Raw genomic sequence first — 22,978 nt, 5'->3', positions numbered from 1 at the left:
GGACAGAAAAGGAAATGTGCTCGGTTGGAAGTACAAACGGCAGAATTAATTAAGAGGAGGAAGAAACCCACTGAGTAGTGATTCGGGGTCTTTTTCCTGAGCAACCTCTTGCTTCCCTGGCGTAGAGATTTTTAGGCATGACTAGTACCATTGGTCATATTTCAGTTTGGGACATCTTTACTGACACCGGTTGTCCAGCATCAAACCCAGTACGTTGATTTACGTTGCCTCTCAGACTCTTCTTCAAGCACAGATGGCACGTTCTCCACTCAAGAAGTGAAGTATAGACACATTACTCTCTTTTTAATTACTCTGGATTAATTTTTTTCCTTTCCTCCAAATTTCTGACAATTCCATCCAGAAGAGTGATGAAGAGAGGTTACCTTTATGGGGTGCTGTGCATTTATCAAGGTGTGTGTATTTGAATTCACGATGTCAAGTTGAGCTTTGTATGTAAATGCAAATTACACAGTGCAGCAGGGCAGAACTAAACCTCAGAGAATGATGATGACCGAAATGCATCATAAGGGCTGACATGATTTTCAGAAGGAAAGACTACGGAAACTGTTCTTGAGTTAAACATACGATTCCTAAAACCACGGCACGTGATAGCTCGTGTCTACATTCATGCCGCAAGTATTGGACAAAATGCATGCAGAAAAGGCTGGGGTAAGGAATATATTTTAAGCTAAAGGTGTTACACTATGCATAATACAGATTGTGGTCAAGAACGCATAATACATAAATCGCAATTAAGCATTAAATTTGTCTCAGAAAATAATATGCTCTTTCATGTCGCAACAAAATTACTACATTAAAACACACATTATTCCTCTTCAACTGAGCAAATCCTGATGGTTGATTCTCTGTGTGAGTTTTTAAAGAATGGATAAACTGCTTCGGAGAATGCACAGTCTTGAAACGTGAACATCACAGACATGTTGGTGACATTGAAAAAAGTCAGAGTTTTCTCTTCACAGTTAAGGAAAACCCCAACTTTCCTGGGATTTTCCTGCACCTCTAACTGTGTCCATGGATCGGTTCTTGCCCAGCAAAATTTAACACTTAAGCCCAGAGCCCAGAATCCTTCTTTAGGTGACAGAGTTATTCTTCCTTTCCTTGGGGCGGATTTCCTGGCTACTCCCAGGTCCCAGTCACTGCATTTTCCCACGTCCACCTCCCAGTAATGCTTGCCGGAGGAGAAACCTTCTGAGCCCAGCACGCAGACAGAGGAATCAAAACTGCCCTCATGGAGAGTCACTTTCTGGACCTGTGATTGATACGTGAAACTCTTCTTGTCCCCAGCAATAGACAAGTATGGATGGGCTGTGTCCCAATCAACCACGATGTCATCTGTAAAAAACAGGTATTTGGGGCTTTCTAAACACTTTTCTAAAGAGAAGAGAAGGAAAGGGTGCTGCACTGCAATTCATTCTGAAAATCTGCCTACAACGTCATTCTGAAAATCTGCCTGTAACGGTCTGGAAAGACCTCTTACCCCCAGGGAAGGACTGCTCTCAGGCACACGCATTACACTTTCACTCTCAACTATGTCACAGCCCAGTGAAATACCTATGCACCACTGCAATAAAAGGCATTTGTAGACTCACGGTCCAGCCCATGCTCAGCACTGCTTCTGCAGTAGTCACAGATGTCACGCCATTGAGTACAGACATGAGTAAGTGCAGTGTTTTACCTGTATAGCCACGAGCCTTTATGAATTCTGAAAGCAAATAGGAGAGACAAAAAGGAAAAAAACCAAGGGTGAGAGAAAGCAAATTCAAAACATTGACTGGAAAAAATTTCCAACTCCAAGCTGAGACATCCCAGGCTGAGACTAAACTCTGCAGGTTAACGGATGCTCAGATTCCCTCTTGCCCTCTCCAGCGCTGTGATTACCTGTGGGGGCTGGAGAAGGATCTGAGGCTGGGCTGAGTTTCCTGCCTGGGGACTACTTTCTCTCTCAGGTCCCACTCTGCCGCCTTGCCAGTGTTTTGGGTGGATGTCCCACCTGCCACGCTGCACATTTCACAGCATGTGAGACCCCTGGTCAGCACCCCGGAATGTCCAGAGACACAGAAAGGGACCAGTCCCCTTTGTGACACTCCGCGGAATAAATGTCAGCCACTTCTTGTGGATTTCTCGGGTGGGGTTGGATACAAAGGAAGAGCTTGGGGGAATTGTCAGTAACCCTCTGAAGAGAGGAGACACTGCACTTCCCAGAGAGTTTCTGGGTACGTGCAGCCGTGGCAGCTTTGTACCTGAGAGGGTGGGCAGGGAAGGAAGGCAGGGGAGATGTGGCAGGCAGAGAGACTGCTCTACAAACCAAGCTGCTGAGAAGTCAGATCGGACCCAGTAAACGTTAAATAATCGAAAGAGCCGAATCAGCCGAGCTTGTGCATTTCTGTATGGATGTGAAAAGGCGACCCAGCAGGGCAGGATCGTGAAGTCCTGACACGTGAGCTTAAGGGGTTAGCTCCAAGGCAGGCATTGATGCTCCCTGAAGTTGCATCTGACATGCTACTGATTCTGGCAGGGATGTCTTCCCTACCCCATCATCACGCACCATCCGTGAGCCCCCACGTCTGGTTGGTGGCCCAGGCTCTGCAGCCCCATCAGCCCCATCACAGCCTTCCCTCAACGTACCCTTCCTTCACTCTCCGACCAACACCAAAGGCTCCACCAGCCACAACACCACAAGCAACACCCTGTGAAAACCCCTTAAATACCACAACTGGGTGGCACGCAAGGCCTCCAGGGAGGCAGCGGAACTCACCAATCTCGTTCTTCTGCTGCTCTGCAAGAAGAGAGGGAGAACACCTTGCTTAGCACCTTGAATCAAAGGAACACTGGAGCACCCCAGTCACAAGAACATCCCACCAGCCCTTCTGAATGCCCGCTGGGGGAAAAGACATTCCAAGGAGCCCAGGAATAGCACAACCCTACCAAAGTCAACTCCCCATTACTGAGCCTACAGCACAGGCAGGGAAGGAAACTGAACCTGCACATCTGCACTTATTATTCTGCCTCCAAAAGCCAGTCCGTTCTGGAATAGTCCAACCCACGAATGGAGGAAAAGCTCCTCTGGCATGGTAGATGGCTCACACTATTGTGCGGTCAGGGGTGACTTCCCCTCCGCTATCCCACCCTGGAATCACCTCCCATGATTGTCTTGCTCACATGGCCCGCAGGGATTCAGCAGCACTCACCGATCCGCTTCTTCTGGTTCCCTGCAAGATTAGAGAGGGAAGAGAAAACAACTTGATTAGTGCCATGACTCCGTGGGATACATGGCAAACAGCATGTGTACACCTCCTTTAGGAAGGCTGACATGTCATCCATCAGGACATGTCCCCAGCCAGAGCTCCCCCAGGCACGGAGCCGTGGTGGCAGCGCGTTGCCCGCAGTCCCCCTTCTCAGCACCCAGGGCTGCCCCTGCTTGCAGCTGAGGCTGCTCTGCACGTGAGGGCTTGGCAGAACGAAGGGAGAGCAATCAGGGCTTCCCAGGCACGAGCTGCTGCCAGCCGTGGGGGCAGGGGCTCCCTTGCTCTGGACACAGCAGCACCCAATACCTGCACAGGATGACACCCACTGACCTCCCACTCACTCCCCACCGCTCACAGCACTGCCCCTGCCTGCCACAGACACCCTCACTGGCTGCCACCTCCACCAGCATCACAACCACAGGACCCCATTCGCATGTCAGGTGCTGAGGGACACAGCACCTCCCCTCAACCAGCACCCAGCAAGCCAGAAACTTGCTGTAGGAGTAGCCCCACCACCCTGCCCCTTCTTTCTGGCTCACACAGGGAATTCAGCTATCAGTTTCTTGCTTCCCAGGACAACAGTATTCCCTTTCCCTGGGGATGGGTCCTCTCTCTTGGGCCACTGCTTCTATCCTTGACCGGATAGCAAAGAACTCAGAGCCTTCACAATGGTCATAAGTCCATAATAGGACCCCCAGGCACAAGGACATCCAATCACTCATGTCAAATGCGTGCTGGTCCAGGAGAATGGCCAAGGACCATGGGATTAGGGCTGTCCTGCCACTGTCAATGGTCCCTGAAAGAGCTTGCACCATGGGCAGGGAAGCGCACTGCACCCTTACATTCACCCTCACTAATCTGTCGCTGAAATGTGTTGAAAGGAGAAGAATCCGTAAACAGTGATGCCACAGTATCTATTGGGTGTCCCACGACAGAATAAAAAGAGTCAAAACCCACCCAGGCACTGGCCTTCGGGGAAGACCTTGGTACAGCCAAATGCAGGGAGCACCAGCTACCAGGTTGAGCCTTGCACATTGGCAGGGTCCGTCAGTGTGGCACTTGGCGAGCAGTTGGCATTGCTGGAGCATCCCTCCTCATCTGCCTCAAGGCCCTATCACTGTGCCAAAGGCATTTAAGAAACAGAAACACTCACCGTTTCTTGCATGGAGGTCCTCTGTTGAGTCACCGTGGTCACAGGAGAAGACACATGAAATCAGAGAAGACATAACGTCCTGTAGTGGGCTGAGGGACACGGCACCTCCCTTGACCAGCATCAAGCAAGCCAGAAGCTGGAGTAGCTCCACCACAACCACCCTGCCCCTTCTGTCTGGCTCACAAAGGGAATTCAGCCTGGCAGATTCCTGCTTCCCAGGGGATGGTTTTCCCTTTCCCTGGGCATAGATCCTCTGTCTTAGTCCATCGCTTCTCCCCTTGACTGAATAGCAAAGAACACAGTGCCTTTCCAATGGGAAGAAGTTCATAATAGGACCCCCAGGCACAAGAACACCCCATCAGTCATGCCAAATGTGTGCTGGAGTAGGAGAATGGCCAAGGACCATAATTAGTACTTCTCTGCCAGTGCCAAGGCTCTATGAAAGAGCTTGCACCACCACAACACACTAAACATTTGCTTTTATTAATCTTCCACTTGAACTGTGCTGAAAGGCAAAGAGTCCAAAAATACTAATTCCCAAAAAGCCAATGGCAGGCCGACCACAAAATGGAAGAGTCAATGTCCACCCCACCACTGGCCATTGGGGAAGATCTTTCTTGGTAAAGCCAAAGTCAGGGAGTACTTGCTGACAGGTTGAGCCTTGTGCTCTCTCAATGTGGCACACAGGGAGTATTTGGCATTGCTGGAGCATCTCTCTTCACCTGATTCATGGCCCTATCACTGTGCTAAAGGCATTTAAGAAACAGAAACACTCACCGTTCCTTGCATGGAGGTCCTCTGTTGAGTCACCGTGGTCACAGGAGAAGAGACATGAAATCAACAGAGGCTGAGGGACACGGCACCTCCCCTGACCAGCACCCAGCAAGCCAGAAGCTGAGGTAGCCCCACCACAATCACCCTGCCCTTCTGTCTGGCTCACACAGGGAATTCAGCCTGGCAGATTCCTGCTTCCCAGGGGATGGTTTTCCCTTTCCCTGGGGACGGAACCTATGACTTGGGCCAACACTTCTCCCCTTGACTGAACTGCAAAGAATACAGAGCTTGCACAATGGACACAGTAACAGGGTCCCCAGTCAGAAGGTCATCTAATCAGTCATGCCAAATGCGTGCTGGTCCAGGAGAACGGCCAAGGACCATGGGATTAACACAGACCGGACATTGTTCAAGGCATCACTAATGAGCTGCACTATGGGCAGGTAAAGCGCACGACACCCTGAATTTGCATCCTTGCTGAGCTGCCTCTGAGACTGTGCTGACAGGCAAAGGCTCTGGAAATGGCAATGCCGCAGAAGCGATTGCAAGATCCCCCACAAAAAGGAAGAGTCCAAACAATTCACAGCTGGCCATGGGCACCGCCCCTGCAGAGCCAGAGCCACGGAGCACCAGCTGCCAGGTTGAGCCTTGCACATTGGCAAAGTCTCTCAGCGTGGCACTCGGGGAGCTGCTGGCATTGCTGGAGCATCCCTCCCCTCCCAGCCCAGGGCACTAACTCAGGCAAGGACAGCGTTTGCACAAGCGGAAACACTCACCATTCGTTGCACGCAGTTCATCTGCAAGTCACCATGGTCACAGGAGAAGAAGACATGAAGTCAGGACAGGACCCACAGGATCCCTACAAGCCATCTCCCTCTGGGACTGTCCACCCCAGGGAGTGATGAACAACAAATCTGGCATGCAGGAGAGTTCATGCTCCTTTGGAGCTCCTCATCATGTGGCCCTCAGAAGCATTTTTACCAACGACGGCACAGACCCAAATCCCTATAAGTAGCCAGGGTTCCTCAGGGACATGGGCTCTCTGCCCCATCACACACACTGTGGCCTCCCCTCAGCATCTCCTTCCCTCATGATCCTGCCTCCAACAAAGCCTCCCACAGCCTGGGCATCACCAGCCACCCGCCACGGCAACCCATCTGCCTTGTGGCAAGGGCCATGGGTGCCTTTAGAGGCCCCTTCCCCAGGGACAGTCGGTGACAGGAAGGGGAGGGAAAGCCAGCAGAGATGGCCTCCAAGCCAGGTGTCTCTCAGCATTCCTGACACCGGTCACGCTTCATGGTGCAGACTCTCCTGGCTGTCCTGTGGGGTGAGGGCTGACTTGTCCTCCACTCTCCTCCCACCCTGGCGCCCCATCCCACAAACTGCTCACACACACGGGCCCCAGGGAGTCAGCGACACTCACCAATCTCCTTCTTCTGTAGCTCTGCAAGAAGAAAGGGTGAAAAGAGGACACACTGATTAGCACCCAACCTCCAGTGAAGATGGCTGTAAATCCTGGGACACGTTCAGCAAAGCAGATCCCTTCTCCTCCAAACCCACATGCAGCCAGAGCTCCCCCAGGCACGGAGCCGTGGTGGCAGCGCATTGCCCGCAGTCCCCCTTCTCAGCACCCAGGGCTGCCCCTGCTTGCAGCTGAGGCTGCTCTGCACGTGAGGGCTTGGCAGAACGAAGGGAGAGCAATCAGGGCTTCCCAGGCACGAGCTGCTGCCAGCCGTGGGGGCAGGGGCTCCCTTGCTCTGGACACAGCAGCACCCAATACCTGCACAGGATGACACCCACTGACCTCCCACCCACTCCCCACCGCTCACAGCACTGCCCCTGCCTGCCACAGACACCCTCACTGGCTGCCACCTCCACCAGCATCACAACCACAGGACCCCATTCGCATGTCAGGTGCTGAGGGACACAGCACCTCCCCTCAACCAGCACCCAGCAAGCCAGAAACTTGCTGTAGGAGTAGCCCCACCACCCTGCCCCTTCTTTCTGGCTCACACAGGGAATTCAGCTATCAGTTTCTTGCTTCCCAGGACAACAGTATTCCCTTTCCCTGGGGATGGGTCCTCTCTCTTGGGCCACTGCTTCTATCCTTGACCGGATAGCAAAGAACTCAGAGCCTTCACAATGGTCATAAGTCCATAATAGGACCCCCAGGCACAAGGACATCCAATCACTCATGTCAAATGCGTGCTGGTCCAGGAGAATGGCCAAGGACCATGGGATTAGGGCTGTCCTGCCACTGTCAATGGTCCCTGAAAGAGCTTGCACCATGGGCAGGGAAGCGCACTGCACCCTTACATTCACCCTCACTAATCTGTCACTGAAATGTGTTGAAAGGAGAAGAATCCGTAAACAGTGATGCCACAGTATCTATTGGGTGTCCCACGACAGAATAAAAAGAGTCAAAACCCACCCAGGCACTGGCCTTCGGGGAAGACCTTGGTACAGCCAAATGCAGGGAGCACCAGCTACCAGGTTGAGCCTTGCACATTGGCAGGGTCCGTCAGTGTGGCACTTGGCGAGCAGTTGGCATTGCTGGAGCATCCCTCCTCATCTGCCTCAAGGCCCTATCACTGTGCCAAAGGCATTTAAGAAACAGAAACACTCACCGTTTCTTGCATGGAGGTCCTCTGTTGAGTCACCGTGGTCACAGGAGAAGACACATGAAATCAGAGAAGACATAACGTCCTGTAGTGGGCTGAGGGACACGGCACCTCCCTTGACCAGCATCAAGCAAGCCAGAAGCTGGAGTAGCTCCACCACAACCACCCTGCCCCTTCTGTCTGGCTCACAAAGGGAATTCAGCCTGGCAGATTCCTGCTTCCCAGGGGATGGTTTTCCCTTTCCCTGGGCATAGATCCTCTGTCTTAGTCCATCGCTTCTCCCCTTGACTGAATAGCAAAGAACACAGTGCCTTTCCAATGGGAAGAAGTTCATAATAGGACCCCCAGGCACAAGAACACCCCATCAGTCATGCCAAATGTGTGCTGGAGTAGGAGAATGGCCAAGGACCATAATTAGTACTTCTCTGCCAGTGTCAAGGCTCTATGAAAGAGCTTGCACCACCACAACACACTAAACATCTGCTTTTATTAATCTTCCACTTGAACTGTGCTGAAAGGCAAAGAGTCCAAAAATACTAATTCCCAAAAAGCCAATGGCAGGCCGACCACAAAATGGAAGAGTCAATGTCCACCCCACCACTGGCCATTGGGGAAGATCTTTCTTGGTAAAGCCAAAGTCAGGGAGTACTTGCTGACAGGTTGAGCCTTGTGCTCTCTCAATGTGGCACACAGGGAGTATTTGGCATTGCTGGAGCATCTCTCTTCACCTGATTCATGGCCCTATCACTGTGCTAAAGGCATTTAAGAAACAGAAACACTCACCGTTCCTTGCATGGAGGTCCTCTGTTGAGTCACCGTGGTCACAGGAGAAGAGACATGAAATCAACAGAGGCTGAGGGACACGGCACCTCCCCTGACCAGCACCCAGCAAGCCAGAAGCTGAGGTAGCCCCACCACAATCACCCTGCCCCTTCTGTCTGGCTCACACAGGGAATTCAGCCTGGCAGATTCCTGCTTCCCAGGGGATGGTTTTCCCTTTCCCTGGGGACGGAACCTATGACTTGGGCCAACACTTCTCCCCTTGACTGAACTGCAAAGAATACAGAGCTTGCACAATGGACACAGTAACAGGGTCCCCAGTCAGAAGGTCATCTAATCAGTCATGCCAAATGCGTGCTGGTCCAGGAGAACGGCCAAGGACCATGGGATTAACACAGACCGGACATTGTTCAAGGCATCACTAATGAGCTGCACTATGGGCAGGTAAAGCGCACGACACCCTGAATTTGCATCCTTGCTGAGCTGCCTCTGAGACTGTGCTGACAGGCAAAGGCTCTGGAAATGGCAATGCCGCAGAAGCGATTGCAAGATCCCCCACAAAAAGGAAGAGTCCAAACAATTCACAGCTGGCCATGGGCACCGCCCCTGCAGAGCCAGAGCCACGGAGCACCAGCTGCCAGGTTGAGCCTTGCACATTGGCAAAGTCTCTCAGCGTGGCACTCGGGGAGCTGCTGGCATTGCTGGAGCATCCCTCCCCTCCCAGCCCAGGGCACTAACTCAGGCAAGGACAGCGTTTGCACAAGCGGAAACACTCACCATTCGTTGCACGCAGTTCATCTGCAAGTCACCATGGTCACAGGAGAAGAAGACATGAAGTCAGGACAGGACCCACAGGATCCCTACAAGCCATCTCCCTCTGGGACTGTCCACCCCAGGGAGTGATGAACAACAAATCTGGCATGCAGGAGAGTTCATGCTCCTTTGGAGCTCCTCATCATGTGGCCCTCAGAAGCATTTTTACCAACGACGGCACAGACCCAAATCCCTATAAGTAGCCAGGGTTCCTCAGGGACATGGGCTCTCTGCCCCATCACACACACTGTGGCCTTCCCTCAGCATCTCCTTCCTTCATGCTCCTGCCCCCAACAGAGCCTCCCACAGCCTGGGCATCACCAGCCACCCGCCACGGCAACCCATCTGCCTTGTGGCAAGGGCCATGGGTGCCTTTAGAGGCCCCTTCCCCAGGGACAGTCGGTGACAGGAAGGGGAGGGAAAGCCAGCAGAGATGGCCTCCAAGCCAGGTGTCTCTCAGCATTCCTGACACCGGTCACGCTTCATGGTGCAGACTCTCCTGGCTGTCCTGTGGGGTGAGGGCTGACATGTCCTCCACTCTCCCACCCTGGCGCCCCATCCCACAAACTGCTCACACACACGGGCCCCAGGGAGTCAGCGACACTCACCAATCTCCTTCTTCTGTAGCTCTGCAAGAAGAAAGGGTGAAAAGAGGACACACTGATTAGCACCCAACCTCCAGTGAAGATGGCTGTAAATCCTGGGACACGTTCAGCAAAGCAGATCCCTTCTCCTCCAAACCCACATGCAGCCAGAGCTCCCCCGGGCACGGAGCCGTGGTGGCAGCGCATTGCCCGCAGTCCCCCTTCTCAGCACCCAGGGCTGCCCCTGCTTGCAGCTGAGGCTGCTCTGCACGTGAGGGCTTGGCAGAACGAAGGGAGAGCAATCAGGGCTTCCCAGGCACGAGCTGCTGCCAGCCGTGGGGGCAGGGGCTCCCTTGCTCTGGACACAGCAGCACCCAATACCTGCACAGGATGACACCCACTGACCTCCCACCCACTCCCCACCGCTCACAGCACTGCCCCTGCCTGCCACAGACACCCTCACTGGCTGCCACCTCCACCAGCATCACAACCACAGGACCCCATTCGCATGTCAGGTGCTGAGGGACACAGCACCTCCCCTCAACCAGCACCCAGCAAGCCAGAAACTTGCTGTAGGAGTAGCCCCACCACCCTGCCCCTTCTTTCTGGCTCACACAGGGAATTCAGCTATCAGTTTCTTGCTTCCCAGGACAACAGTATTCCCTTTCCCTGGGGATGGGTCCTCTCTCTTGGGCCACTGCTTCTATCCTTGACCGGATAGCAAAGAACTCAGAGCCTTCACAATGGTCATAAGTCCATAATAGGACCCCCAGGCACAAGGACATCCAATCACTCATGTCAAATGCGTGCTGGTCCAGGAGAATGGCCAAGGACCATGGGATTAGGGCTGTCCTGCCACTGTCAATGGTCCATGAAAGAGCTTGCACCATGGGCAGGGAAGCGCACTGCACCCTTACATTCACCCTCACTAATCTGTCGCTGAAATGTGTTGAAAGGAGAAGAATCCGTAAACAGTGATGCCACAGTATCTATTGGGTGTCCCACGACAGAATAAAAAGAGTCAAAACCCACCCAGGCACTGGCCTTCGGGGAAGACCTTGGTACAGCCAAATGCAGGGAGCACCAGCTACCAGGTTGAGCCTTGCACATTGGCAGGGTCCGTCAGTGTGGCACTTGGCGAGCAGTTGGCATTGCTGGAGCATCCCTCCTCATCTGCCTCAAGGCCCTATCACTGTGCCAAAGGCATTTAAGAAACAGAAACACTCACCGTTTCTTGCATGGAGGTCCTCTGTTGAGTCACCGTGGTCACAGGAGAAGACACATGAAATCAGAGAAGACAGATAACGTCCTTGTAGTGGGCTGAGGGACACGGCACCTCCCTTGACCAGCATCAAGCAAGCCAGAAGCTGGAGTAGCTCCACCACAACCACCCTGCCCCTTCTGTCTGGCTCACAAAGGGAATTCAGCCTGGCAGATTCCTGCTTCCCAGGGGATGGTTTTCCCTTTCCCTGGGCATAGATCCTCTGTCTTAGTCCATCGCTTCTCCCCTTGACTGAATAGCAAAGAACACAGTGCCTTTCCAATGGGAAGAAGTTCATAATAGGACCCCCAGGCACAAGAACACCCCATCAGTCATGCCAAATGTGTGCTGGAGTAGGAGAATGGCCAAGGACCATAATTAGTACTTCTCTGCCAGTGCCAAGGCTCTATGAAAGAGCTTGCACCACCACAACACACTAAACATTTGCTTTTATTAATCTTCCACTTGAACTGTGCTGAAAGGCAAAGAGTCCAAAAATACTAATTCCCAAAAAGCCAATGGCAGGCCGACCACAAAATGGAAGAGTCAATGTCCACCCCACCACTGGCCATTGGGGAAGATCTTTCTTGGTAAAGCCAAAGTCAGCGAGTACTTGCTGACAGGTTGAGCCTTGTGCTCTCTCAATGTGGCACACAGGGAGTATTTGGCATTGCTGGAGCATCTCTCTTCACCTGATTCATGGCCCTATCACTGTGCTAAAGGCATTTAAGAAACAGAAACACTCACCGTTCCTTGCATGGAGGTCCTCTGTTGAGTCACCGTGGTCACAGGAGAAGAGACATGAAATCAACAGAGGCTGAGGGACACGGCACCTCCCCTGACCAGCACCCAGCAAGCCAGAAGCTGAGGTAGCCCCACCACAATCACCCTGCCCCTTCTGTCTGGCTCACACAGGGAATTCAGCCTGGCAGATTCCTGCTTCCCAGGGGATGGTTTTCCCTTTCCCTGGGGACGGAACCTATGACTTGGGCCAACACTTCTCCCCTTGACTGAACTGCAAAGAATACAGAGCTTGCACAATGGACACAGTAACAGGGTCCCCAGTCAGAAGGTCATCTAATCAGTCATGCCAAATGCGTGCTGGTCCAGGAGAACGGCCAAGGACCATGGGATTAACACAGACCGGACATTGTTCAAGGCATCACTAATGAGCTGCACTATGGGCAGGTAAAGCGCACGACACCCTGAATTTGCATCCTTGCTGAGCTGCCTCTGAGACTGTGCTGACAGGCAAAGGCTCTGGAAATGGCAATGCCGCAGAAGCGATTGCAAGATCCCCCACAAAAAGGAAGAGTCCAAACAATTCACAGCTGGCCATGGGCACCGCCCCTGCAGAGCCAGAGCCACGGAGCACCAGCTGCCAGGTTGAGCCTTGCACATTGGCAAAGTCTCTCAGCGTGGCACTCGGGGAGCTGCTGGCATTGCTGGAGCATCCCTCCCCTCCCAGCCCAGGGCACTAACTCAGGCAAGGACAGCGCTTGCACAAGCGGAAACACTCACCATTCGTTGCACGCAGTTCATCTGCAAGTCACCATGGTCACAGGAGAAGAAGACATGAAGTCAGGACAGGACCCACAGGATCCCTACAAGCCATCTCCCTCTGGGACTGTCCACCCCAGGGAGTGATGAACAACAAATCTGGCATGCAGGAGAGTTCATGCTCCTTTGGAGCTCCTCATCATGTGGCCCTCAGAAGCATTTTTACCAACGACGGCACAGACCCAAATCCCTATAAGTAGCCAGGGTTCCTCAGGGACATGGGCTCTCTGCCCCATCACACACACTGTGGCCTTCCCTCAGCATCTCCTTCCTTCATGCTCCTGCCCCCAACAGAGCCTCCCGCAGCCTGGGCATCACCAGCCACCCGCCACGGCAACCCATCTGCCTTGTGGCAAGGGCCATGGGTGCCTTTAGAGGCCCCTTCCCCAGGGACAGTCGGTGACAGGAAGGGGAGGGAAAGCCAGCAGAGATGGCCTCCAAGCCAGGTGTCTCTCAGCATTCCTGACACCGGTCACGCTTCATGGTGCAGACTCTCCTGGCTGTCCTGTGGGGTGAGGGCTGACTTGTCCTCCACTCTCCTCCCACCCTGGCGCCCCATCCCACAAACTGCTCACACACACGGGCCCCAGGGAGTCAGTGACACTCACCAATCTCCTTCTTCTGTAGCTCTGCAAGAAGAAAGGGTGAAAAGAGGACACACTGATTAGCACCCAACCTCCAGTGAAGATGGCTGTAAATCCTGGGACACGTTCAGCAAAGCAGATCCCTTCTCCTCCAAACCCACATGCAGCCAGAGCTCCCCCAGGCACGGAGCCGTGGTGGCAGCGCATTGCCCGCAGTCCCCCTTCTCAGCACCCAGGGCTGCCCCTGCTTGCAGCTGAGGCTGCTCTGCACGTGAGGGCTTGGCAGAACGAAGGGAGAGCAATCAGGGCTTCCCAGGCACGAGCTGCTGCCAGCCGTGGGGGCAGGGGCTCCCTTGCTCTGGACACAGCAGCACCCAATACCTGCACAGGATGACACCCACTGACCTCCCACCCACTCCCCACCGCTCACAGCACTGCCCCTGCCTGCCACAGACACCCTCACTGGCTGCCACCTCCACCAGCATCACAACCACAGGACCCCATTCGCATGTCAGGTGCTGAGGGACACAGCACCTCCCCTCAACCAGCACCCAGCAAGCCAGAAACTTGCTGTAGGAGTAGCCCCACCACCCTGCCCCTTCTTTCTGGCTCACACAGGGAATTCAGCTATCAGTTTCTTGCTTCCCAGGACAACAGTATTCCCTTTCCCTGGGGATGGGTCCTCTCTCTTGGGCCACTGCTTCTATCCTTGACCGGATAGCAAAGAACTCAGAGCCTTCACAATGGTCATAAGTCCATAATAGGACCCCCAGGCACAAGGACATCCAATCACTCATGTCAAATGCGTGCTGGTCCAGGAGAATGGCCAAGGACCATGGGATTAACACAGTCCGGACATTGTTCAAGGCATCACTAATGAGCTGCACTATGGGCAGGTAAAGCACACGACACCCTGAATTTGCATCCTTGCTGAGCTGCCTCTGAGACTGTGCTGACAGGCAAAGGCTCTGGAAATGGCAATGCCGCAGAAGCGATTGCAAGATCCCCCACAAAAAGGAAGAGTCCAAACAATTCACAGCTGGCCATGGGCACCGCCCCTGCAGAGCCAGAGCCACGGAGCACCAGCTGCCAGGTTGAGCCTTGCACATTGGCAAAGTCTCTCAGCGTGGCACTCGGGGAGCTGCTGGCATTGCTGGAGCATCCCTCGCCTCCCAGCCCAGGGCACTAACTCAGGCAAGGACAGCGCTTGCACAAGCGGAAACACTCACCATTCATTGCACGCAGTTCATCTGCAAGTCACCATGGTCACAGGAGAAGAAGACATGAAGTCAGGACAGGACCCACAGGATCCCTACAAGCCTGCACAGGATGACACCCACTGACCTCCCACACACTCCCATCCACTCACAGCACTGCCCCTGCGTGGCATGGACACCCTCACTGGCTGCCACCTTCACCAGCATCACAGCCATATGCCCTCCTTGGCATGTCAGGTGCTGAGGGACACAGTGGCACCTCTTGACCAGTACCCAGCAAGCCAGAATCCAGAGTAGCCCCAACACAAGCACCTGCCTTTTCTTTCTGGCTCACACTGGGAATTCAGCCTGGCAGTTATCCGCTTCCCAGGACAACAGTATTCCCTTTCCCTGGGGATGGATCCTGTGACTTGGGCCACTGCTTCCTCCCTTGTCTGAATAGCAAAGAACACAGAGCCTGCTAATGGACGCAGTAACGGGGGCCCCCAGGCACAAGAATATCGCACCAATCATGCGGAATATATGCTGGGCCAGGAGAATTGCCTAGAACCAAGGGACAAGCACCATCCTCTCACTTTCATGTGTCCATTTATAACCTTGCAGCTTGAGCAGGTAAGCACGCTAAACCTTTACTAATCTGCCACTGAATCTATACTGAAGGCAAAAACTTCCTAAACAGAAACTCCACACTAGTTCTTGCAAGGCACCCCACAAAAGTGAGGGATTACAATCACCCCACAACTGGCCATGGGGCACTATCTTGGCAAAGCCAAAGCCAGGGAGCACCAGCTGCCAGGTTGAGCCTTGCACATTGGCAGGCTCTCTCAACATGGCACTTGGGGAGCAGTTGTCATTGCTGGAGCATCCCTCCCCACCTGCCTGAAAGATTTATGGCAGTGGGGAAGTGAGAAAGACGCAGCTTTTTTATGCCGTTTCCCTGATGTGTCACCATTGTCACTGGAGGAGAAGACATGAAGTCAGGACAAGAACCACAAGGTCTTTGCAAGCCAGACCCCTCAAATACTGCCCACTCCAGGGAATGAAGAACAACAGCTCTGGCATGGGGGACAGTTCATGCTCCTTTGGAGCTACTCATCACCTGGCCCTGACTGGGATTTTTGCCACCAGCCATAAACACTCACAGCCCTTCCTTCAATGGAGCCCAGTCAGTTAGAAAGCCCCCCAGTCGTTACAGTATCACACCATTCTGTTCAAATGCAGGGTAGGCATGAAGAGAAGGAACCTCATGAACAGAACAAATATTGCACTGTCAAGATTCTACTAACGAGCTCGCGCCATGAGCAGGCCAAGTCTCTATGCCCTGAACTTCAACACTTACTCTTAGAAAAGCAAGACATTGCAATCTTCCAGCAAGGCAATTCTGAAAGGCAAAACCACCAGAATTAGTAACTCCACCACAACTACTGTGTAACCCACACACAGTACGAAGAGCCAAAGTGCAGCCCATCACTGGCTCTGGAAATGAATCTTCACTGCCAAGAGGGACTGGCTCATGTGATCTCTGGCAGGGGGAAATAGCTTACCTGCTAAAATAAGGAGGACAAGGAGGCAGGGAACCCAGAAGAAATCACCGCTTTCTGAAAAAAGGAGAACAAGCAATAGAAAAAATGAATCAGCTTTCTTGCGGTATAGCACACGCGTACACACAGTGGCTGTATATTCACATGATCTGCAGCATTTGAACGTGGCTAGCAGAACACTTTCAGCCATATCATTCCTCGGGAAATGTGAAGAGGAACAAAAAAGTTCTCAAAGAAAGCTGAAATGAGCATTGATAGTTGCATTTTATATTCACTGCCTTGTGTCCAAGAGTCTTCCACAGACACACGCTTAAAACCACACTCGACATAAACTGGCAACTATTTGTCTTTTTCCTTGGGAAGTTTCTTACTGTCTTTTGCTTTTGCAGTTGGTCTCTAGTCTCTCATTCTATTTGAGGCCACTGTCTCTGAAGGGAGCAATATCGTTCTGAGTGATACCATCAAAATACATTAGCTTACGACAAGTTGTCCTCCAAAGCTTTCACTCAGAAGAAATTTCAGAGGACAGCTCGGCCTTAACATCACCTTTCAGGCAGAATCGCCCCCTAGTAGCCTCATGCCAAAGTCTTTCCTTCTCAGTACAACTCTCAGCAGCTGGCACCCTGAAGAGCTCTCACAAAAACTTCTCTGCAGCATCAAAAAACAGAGATTCATGCTGGGAGACAGGCTAGTGTGCACTTATCTCATGGGCCCACTGTCTTCCTGGCTTTCCTGGGGTCAGCAGACGCTCTTCTCATTGCGGCCACACTCCTGGCAGTTGGGTTCAGTGACTTCCTCAAAGCACTGAGCAATAGACTGTTCTTAGGCAAAACCCCGTTCCCGAACTCTTGTACCCGTTTAGTCTATATAGTATGAGATTGTCTCAACTTTCTTCAGAGGTATGTGGTCTGCATTGTATACTGAACAGTCCTGCTTAAGTAAGTATGACTGAAGGAGCCCAGCTCACTGCAAGGAGCAGGGCAGCTCCATCTGGAGGTAAGGACCTTTGTTTCTGAGAATCTGAAAGCTGTCCAGGAAGGATAAAGGATATGCCTGGACTATGGAGACATTGCCAGCATCCTAGCCCCCCCAACACCTCTGTCAAACCCTCCCATTGCCTGGTGTCATACATAAGCAACCGTAGGAAGATGGACTCCAGGGACGTCTAGATCATCAAAGAGTCAGGTGGATGATGACACCATGGCATTGTCTTTTCGTTGCAAACCGTAGTCTCTCTGTGTGTGTTAAGTAGCAATGAGTCAAATCGTGTTGTAACTGAACGCTTGAAAGGTGTAAGAACCATGAGTAACACCACACGTGGGTTACCCCGTCTGGCTGAGACACCTCCTGCACATGAATAGAATACTTGATCTTGCAATTCTACCCTTTGCATCCTAGCCTCTCTCCTTGGTCAGCACGGGCCAGCTGTGAGTTTTCGTAACACTCTCAATGGATGTCACTATGGCGTGTGGTGGGAAACTCAGTGAAATAATCCACAGCGTTTGGCCCCACCTTCTCACTTAGTGGAGGATGATGCAGTATGCGAGTGAGGAGAGAGTAGCTTTGCTTCCTCAGAGGATGCCAAGGTACATGAGTCTTAATTGCTGCTTACCTGACTGTTGAGGCACCTGTAGGCTGTGTTCCCTTTCAGCGGTCACAAACAAAGGTGGTGGTTGTCCACAGGGTATCTCAATGGAGCTTTCTATTGCAACACTATTGTCCGTCTCCTGTAGAATGCTTGTCAGGGCCAGTGAAAATAGGTCTTCCCAAACCATATATGATACACCCTGTTGCCTTAAAGGAGCTGGAGCGATTTAGCAGGAAATAACCCACTCCTGCCCACCTTCCATCTCTTCTCATTGAGGTGGGCAGTTGGGTGCATCTAGGTTTAACTTCTAGGTGATGTCTGATTTACCACCATCAGTCCAGTCACGTTTAATATGTATATTAAACCACCAAGGGCCTGGATACACTGATAGCAGTCTGCACTGCCAGGCCAGCCGTGGTCATGGACTAGCACTGCCACACTCTAGGGTTTGGTCATGTTCCTTGAGAAACTGCGACGACCAGCTACTTAACAGGGAAGTTTTATTAGCAACAGATAGACATGTTCTTGGATTGCCGGTGATAGTCACTGTTTGCAAAAAGGCACGTGAAAATAAAATGTTTTAAAGTATAAAATCACAATAAAGTTACAACCAATATGGCTTGGCTACAAATACTGTTTTGCCATTTTCATTATGCATCCTTTGTGGCATTAAAAAAAGTCTTGTGCACTTACCTGTTGGTAGGACTGTCTTGGCTAGATATTTTTAAAAATACAGGAAGGAACAAGATGGCTCAAGTGACCACTGCCGCAGGAGCAATTCTGCAGTCCTGGGGAGACAGTAAGAAATGCCTTTCACCTTCTGGTGACCCCGCAAAGTCTGATAGAAGATGATAGGTAAATATAAGAGACTTTTTTTCTGGGTGTATTGGGTGTCTGCGGCCAGGTTTTGGTAGTAGTGCTTTGCAAGGGTTCCCCCTATGGTAAAAAAGTGTAAATTTAGGTGCACAGAGTCTCACCCAATGTTTCAAGAGGGTTTTTAGAGTAAAACGTTAGTATTTTGCTCCACCTAGAGATTTTCATGTGAACACTGAAAAAGTTAGACCAACCTAGACTGCCGCGTCACTAAGCTCAACGTGGGGAGAGCTTTCCTCAGAGCCCAGAGGCATCTCTGCTCCTGTGCAAAGTCTGCAGAACACACCTGGTGCTCCCTTCCCTGCGAGGGCTAACTCTGTGCACCTTTGCTTCCCTAACAAAGGAGAAGGTGAAGCATCAAAGAGTAGAAAGGGAAGCTAGAGATGGATGCTGCAGAATGCCAAGACCCTTGTTCCAGTCTGCACTCATTTATTGATCTTTCTGTGGAATGATTAACTACTCTCCCCAATGCCGTCAGCTTTTCCAACATATAGAAAGAAGGAAGGAAGAATAAAAAGAATGTTAAAAGCTGCAGCAAAGTTACAGAGCCTTGGTTGGTTTGATTTTCTTTTTTTTCCTGTTCACGCTTCCCCATGTAAAGCTACAAGCTCTCAGGCACAGGCCACAACCTGTTTTTCAAAACGGAAAGACAAAACAAATGCCACAGGTTTGCATGATTCACCAGCTGGAAAAGCTAGCAAAGGTGTACTGCTTGTACACACGAGTGTAAAAATCTGTATCCTTCCTATTCGTTATCTGCAGAATAAATTTATACCCCAGTTAGACTTGATCAGTTCAGATTATCTATGTCATGGGGTGTATATAGACGTCATATTGGTATATACCTAGCAGGCTAACCCAGAGCAAGCCTGTATTTCTGACACAAAGGGAGCACATGCATTTGCTTTCCGAAGCGGGAATGTGTTTCAGAACCAGCACATTGCAGTCCTCCAACCAGCCCCACGCATCACAACATTTTCAGCAAACTCTCTCTGTGGAGCAACCTCGCAAATAACCATTAGCATTTCAGTGACCTCTTTCTTTAATAAAATTGCTGGCGGATAGCCTCTGATTCCAAATCCAAATCATCCATCAGATTTACACTTCATTCTTCACGCTTAAGGAAGCAAAGAAAGAAGCCTTTTTAATTCCAGGCTGGAATCATGCCCTGGTGGCTGTCAATAGCAAACTACCAGCTCAATAATCAGGCAAACCCCTCCAAAAACCTCATCACGCACAATTCTCTTTCAGCCAGGTTTTAATTCCTTACCTGAAGAGCAGGACCCAAAGAACCCCTTTGAATTTCGGCGTGGATTATGGAAGTGAGGAGCTTTTGGCTTGTATTACCCGGAGGTAAGGGAGTTGACCTCGCTCCTTTCCTGATGGAAGCTTACAGGCGCTGAAACCTGAACGTTCACCAGGAGCAACTGTTTGCTCTTGAGTGCAATAGTCCAGCCCGTGCCTGCAGGTACCAACCCCTGTAGCAGGAACAACCCAAGGGCCTGAATTGCCGGCACGCCTAGATCCAAGGTACAGTAAGAGGATTATGTTTCAAGCCTTTCTGCACCTGAGCACTGCAGCTCATTTTTGAGTGTGGCTTTCTGACAACGACCTGGAATTGAGACAACAGCATGAACGGGAGGTAGAGAAACCAAATCGGGGTGTTGCATGAGCCTGTTACTCACCAGGATGATTTGAAGTTACAAGTAGGAATATACAAGACACAGCTGCAGCAGGAAATTTAGAAATTGCGCTTGGAGTTGTTGAAGTCATTAACTCAGTTTAATGTCTAAGAACAACCTCACACGCTGAAAGAGCAAATAAGAAGTAGACTGTCGTATGAAATACTTCTGATAAGTCTGTTCCCTTTAACATTGTTTGGCCTGTTTTCAAGTTTGATTATAAATTCAGAAAGGATCCATTTCCCAATAAGCTTTAGAAATCGAGGAAAATTAAATCATTGAAAAGCACATCTCACGCTTTCTACAATTCTCAATGTAACCAACTGGCCAGGCAGTAATGCAGTAATGCTCTTTTTCTTTTTTCATTTTTTCTTTGTTTGTTTGTTTTGTTTGCCGGCACCACCACTCGCTCCACAGCCCCTGTCCTGGTGGGGAAGGAAGGGTTTGCAGCTGGGAAGCACTACTGGGAGGTGGAGGTGGGCCAGTAGCGGGACTGGGTGCTGGGGGGGGGGAGCGAGAAAGGGAGGCAGGGAGGAAGGGGCACTGTCTGGGGAGGACTGCTGGGTGCTGCACAGCTCCCAGGGGGACATTTTCTCTAGCGAAGGAGGACGCAGCAGTGAGAAGCAGCAAATAAGTGATTCGGTGACCGGTGTGCTTCTGGACCCGGAGAAAGGGCAGATGAACTTTTATAAAGTAGAGCAGATGACCATCGTGGTGTGAATGAATGCCTCTAAGGCTTGGAAAGAGACCTGCAGGAAGGTCTTACCCATTTCTATCCAAAAGGGAAGGGACACTCACACCTTCTATCCACCTGCTCTTAGTCCCTCTCCCATTAAAGCTTCGTCAAATATAATTGGATGATCTAATGGATGAAGGAAAGACAGTTCAGTGGGAAGAAGAAGGGAAAAGTTAAATCTCAGACATCACTAATGTAAAATTAAAGAAGACACCTGAGGCTAAACAGGGAAAAAAACATTGAGAAAGAAAAAAACCAATTAGCTAGTTGAAAGAAGATTGGGATCAGATTCAGAAAAAGCAAGGCAGGAGTCTGAGTCCCATCACAGGTCATGAAAGTCTTACCAGGACATCAGTGGTTTCAGTTGCTTCAAGACAGAAATGCGGTTTAGGTGACGTTATGTAGCCTGTCTTTCCTTCTTGTCTAGGCAACTTGACTTGTACCCGCTGTTCTGTATTTACATTTGGTTGAATGCCACCCCTAAAGTGAGGCAAGCCAAATTCTGCCACTGTTGTCTCAAGAAAGGAAATTAAAGTATTTTCAATGAGAAGAGTGTGTTTTAAAAACTTTTAAACTTTAAGCTCATTGGAAAAACGCTGGTAGGAGGAGTTAAAAGAGACATTGGATTTCCCAAGAATGGGCCAACATTTGGCAGGGTACTGAGCATGCCTTGTCTCTCTGCATGTCTGTGGAGGGTTGACCCTTGCTACCAGCCAAGCAGCAGCACAGGTGCTCTCCACCTCCTCCTCACGGGGAGGCATGGGGAGAAAACAGGAGGAACTGGAGGCACAAAACTCATGTGTAGAAGAGAAGACTGAGAAATCACTCGCCAATTGGTGTCATGGGCAAGAGAGATTAGGCTTGGGGAACTTAGCTCAATTTGCTGCAAGCTGGCAGAAATATTCAGTTACTGGTTTGGGTATTGGGAAATGAAAAACAGAGGTACTTTTCATCCCCTGTCACAATTTCCCAGGCTTCACACCCAGCCCCAGCTCCACTCCAGACACATCTCCCCCCACCTTTCTATCACCCAAGGTTACACTGAGTCTCTCCAGGGAGGGCTTGTTGCGGTCATGCCAGAGTGGTTGCTCTTTGTCACTCCTTCCTTCTCACGATCTTCTTGTGCTCCCGCGTGGGTCCTCCATGGGCTGCACTGCCTTCAGAGGCGTACCTGCTCTGGCGGGGGCTTATCCGCTGCCTGCAGTCCCTTCAGGGGGTGCCTGCTCATGCAGCCCTCCTCCTCCTCTCACCTTCTGTTGTTTCTCAGTCTTTTGTTCCCTCCTGTTTCTGTTAAAGCTGTTGGGCTTTAACCCCAGCTGGCAACACAGCCGCTTGTTCACTCCTCACCACCACACTGGGATGAGGCAGAGGATCGTTAGTGTAAAAGCGACAAAAGTTGTGGGTTGAAATAAAGAAAGTTTAATGTGTAAAGCAAAAGCTGCACACGCAAGCAAAGCAGCTCAAGGAATCCATTCACTACTTCCCATCAGCCGGCAGGTGCCCAGCCATCGCCGGGAAAGCAGAGCTCCGCCACCGCTATCGGCCTCGTGGCTCAGAACTTGCTGCTGCCTGGGCAGGAGGAGGGAAATGGTTTGGGGTCTGTGTCCCACCTGTGATCTGAACTTCCTCTCTCCCTCTCCCCCCAACCTAAATAAGCCTGGAGGAATTGAATCGTAAGGCTTTGCACTTTGAAGTTCTAAAGTGCGCAATTTCTAAATTTCCTGCTGCAGCTGTGTCCCGTATATTCCTACTTGTAACTTCAAATCATCCTGCTCATGAAACACCCTGATTTGACTTAGGAAGGATACAGATTTTTACACTCGTGTGTACAAGCAGTACACCTTTGCTAGTTTTTCCAGCTGGTGAATCATGCAAACCTGTGGCATTTGTTTTGTCTTTCCGTTTTGAAAAACAGGTTGTGGCCTGTGCCTGAGAGCTTGTAGCT

The 22,978-nt window shown here is 51.2% G+C and overlaps 1 protein-coding gene and 1 long non-coding RNA gene across 52 annotated transcripts; both read right to left on the bottom strand.

Annotated features, from left to right (window-relative positions):
- Positions 1 to 659: 659 nt before the first annotated feature.
- On the bottom strand, positions 660 to 14,711 carry LOC119148448 (butyrophilin subfamily 1 member A1-like). 50 transcript variants are annotated; one of them, XM_037388584.1, is made up of 16 exons: positions 14,626 to 14,711; positions 13,421 to 13,441; positions 12,774 to 12,794; positions 12,000 to 12,020; positions 11,220 to 11,240; positions 10,016 to 10,036; positions 9,372 to 9,392; positions 8,598 to 8,618; positions 7,821 to 7,841; positions 6,617 to 6,637; positions 5,970 to 5,990; positions 5,197 to 5,217; positions 3,210 to 3,230; positions 2,777 to 2,797; positions 1,697 to 1,723; positions 660 to 1,353 (listed from the first exon to the last, which is right to left on the bottom strand). In XM_037388584.1, the coding sequence occupies exons 1-16, from the start codon at positions 14,630 to 14,632 to the stop codon at positions 827 to 829; spliced, it is 834 nt and encodes a 277-aa protein (XP_037244481.1). In that variant the 5' UTR covers positions 14,633 to 14,711; the 3' UTR covers positions 660 to 826. The 50 variants fall into 50 exon arrangements, with proteins under 50 accessions (XP_037244481.1, XP_037244480.1, XP_037244492.1 ...); XM_037388583.1 differs by lacking the exon at positions 5,197 to 5,217 and having other exon boundaries at positions 660 to 1,392; XM_037388595.1 differs by lacking the exon at positions 5,197 to 5,217.
- Positions 14,712 to 15,958: 1,247 nt separating this feature from the next.
- Positions 15,959 to 20,105, bottom strand: LOC119148451. Of its 2 annotated transcripts, XR_005104387.1 has the most exons (5): positions 19,886 to 20,105; positions 18,436 to 18,530; positions 17,767 to 17,948; positions 16,158 to 16,211; positions 15,959 to 15,994 (listed from the first exon to the last, which is right to left on the bottom strand). It is a non-coding gene; the product is annotated as an uncharacterized LOC119148451 (long non-coding RNA). The 2 variants fall into 2 exon arrangements; XR_005104388.1 differs by lacking the exon at positions 17,767 to 17,948 and having other exon boundaries at positions 19,886 to 20,091.
- Between the last annotated feature and the right edge of the window lie 2,873 nt (positions 20,106 to 22,978).

This window comes from Falco rusticolus, chromosome 5, assembly GCF_015220075.1.
Source record: "Falco rusticolus isolate bFalRus1 chromosome 5, bFalRus1.pri, whole genome shotgun sequence".
Lineage (NCBI taxonomy): Eukaryota > Metazoa > Chordata > Aves > Falconiformes > Falconidae > Falco > Falco rusticolus.
Note: the sequence above shows the minus strand (reverse complement) of the source record. Positions and strands in the feature narration are given on the sequence as shown.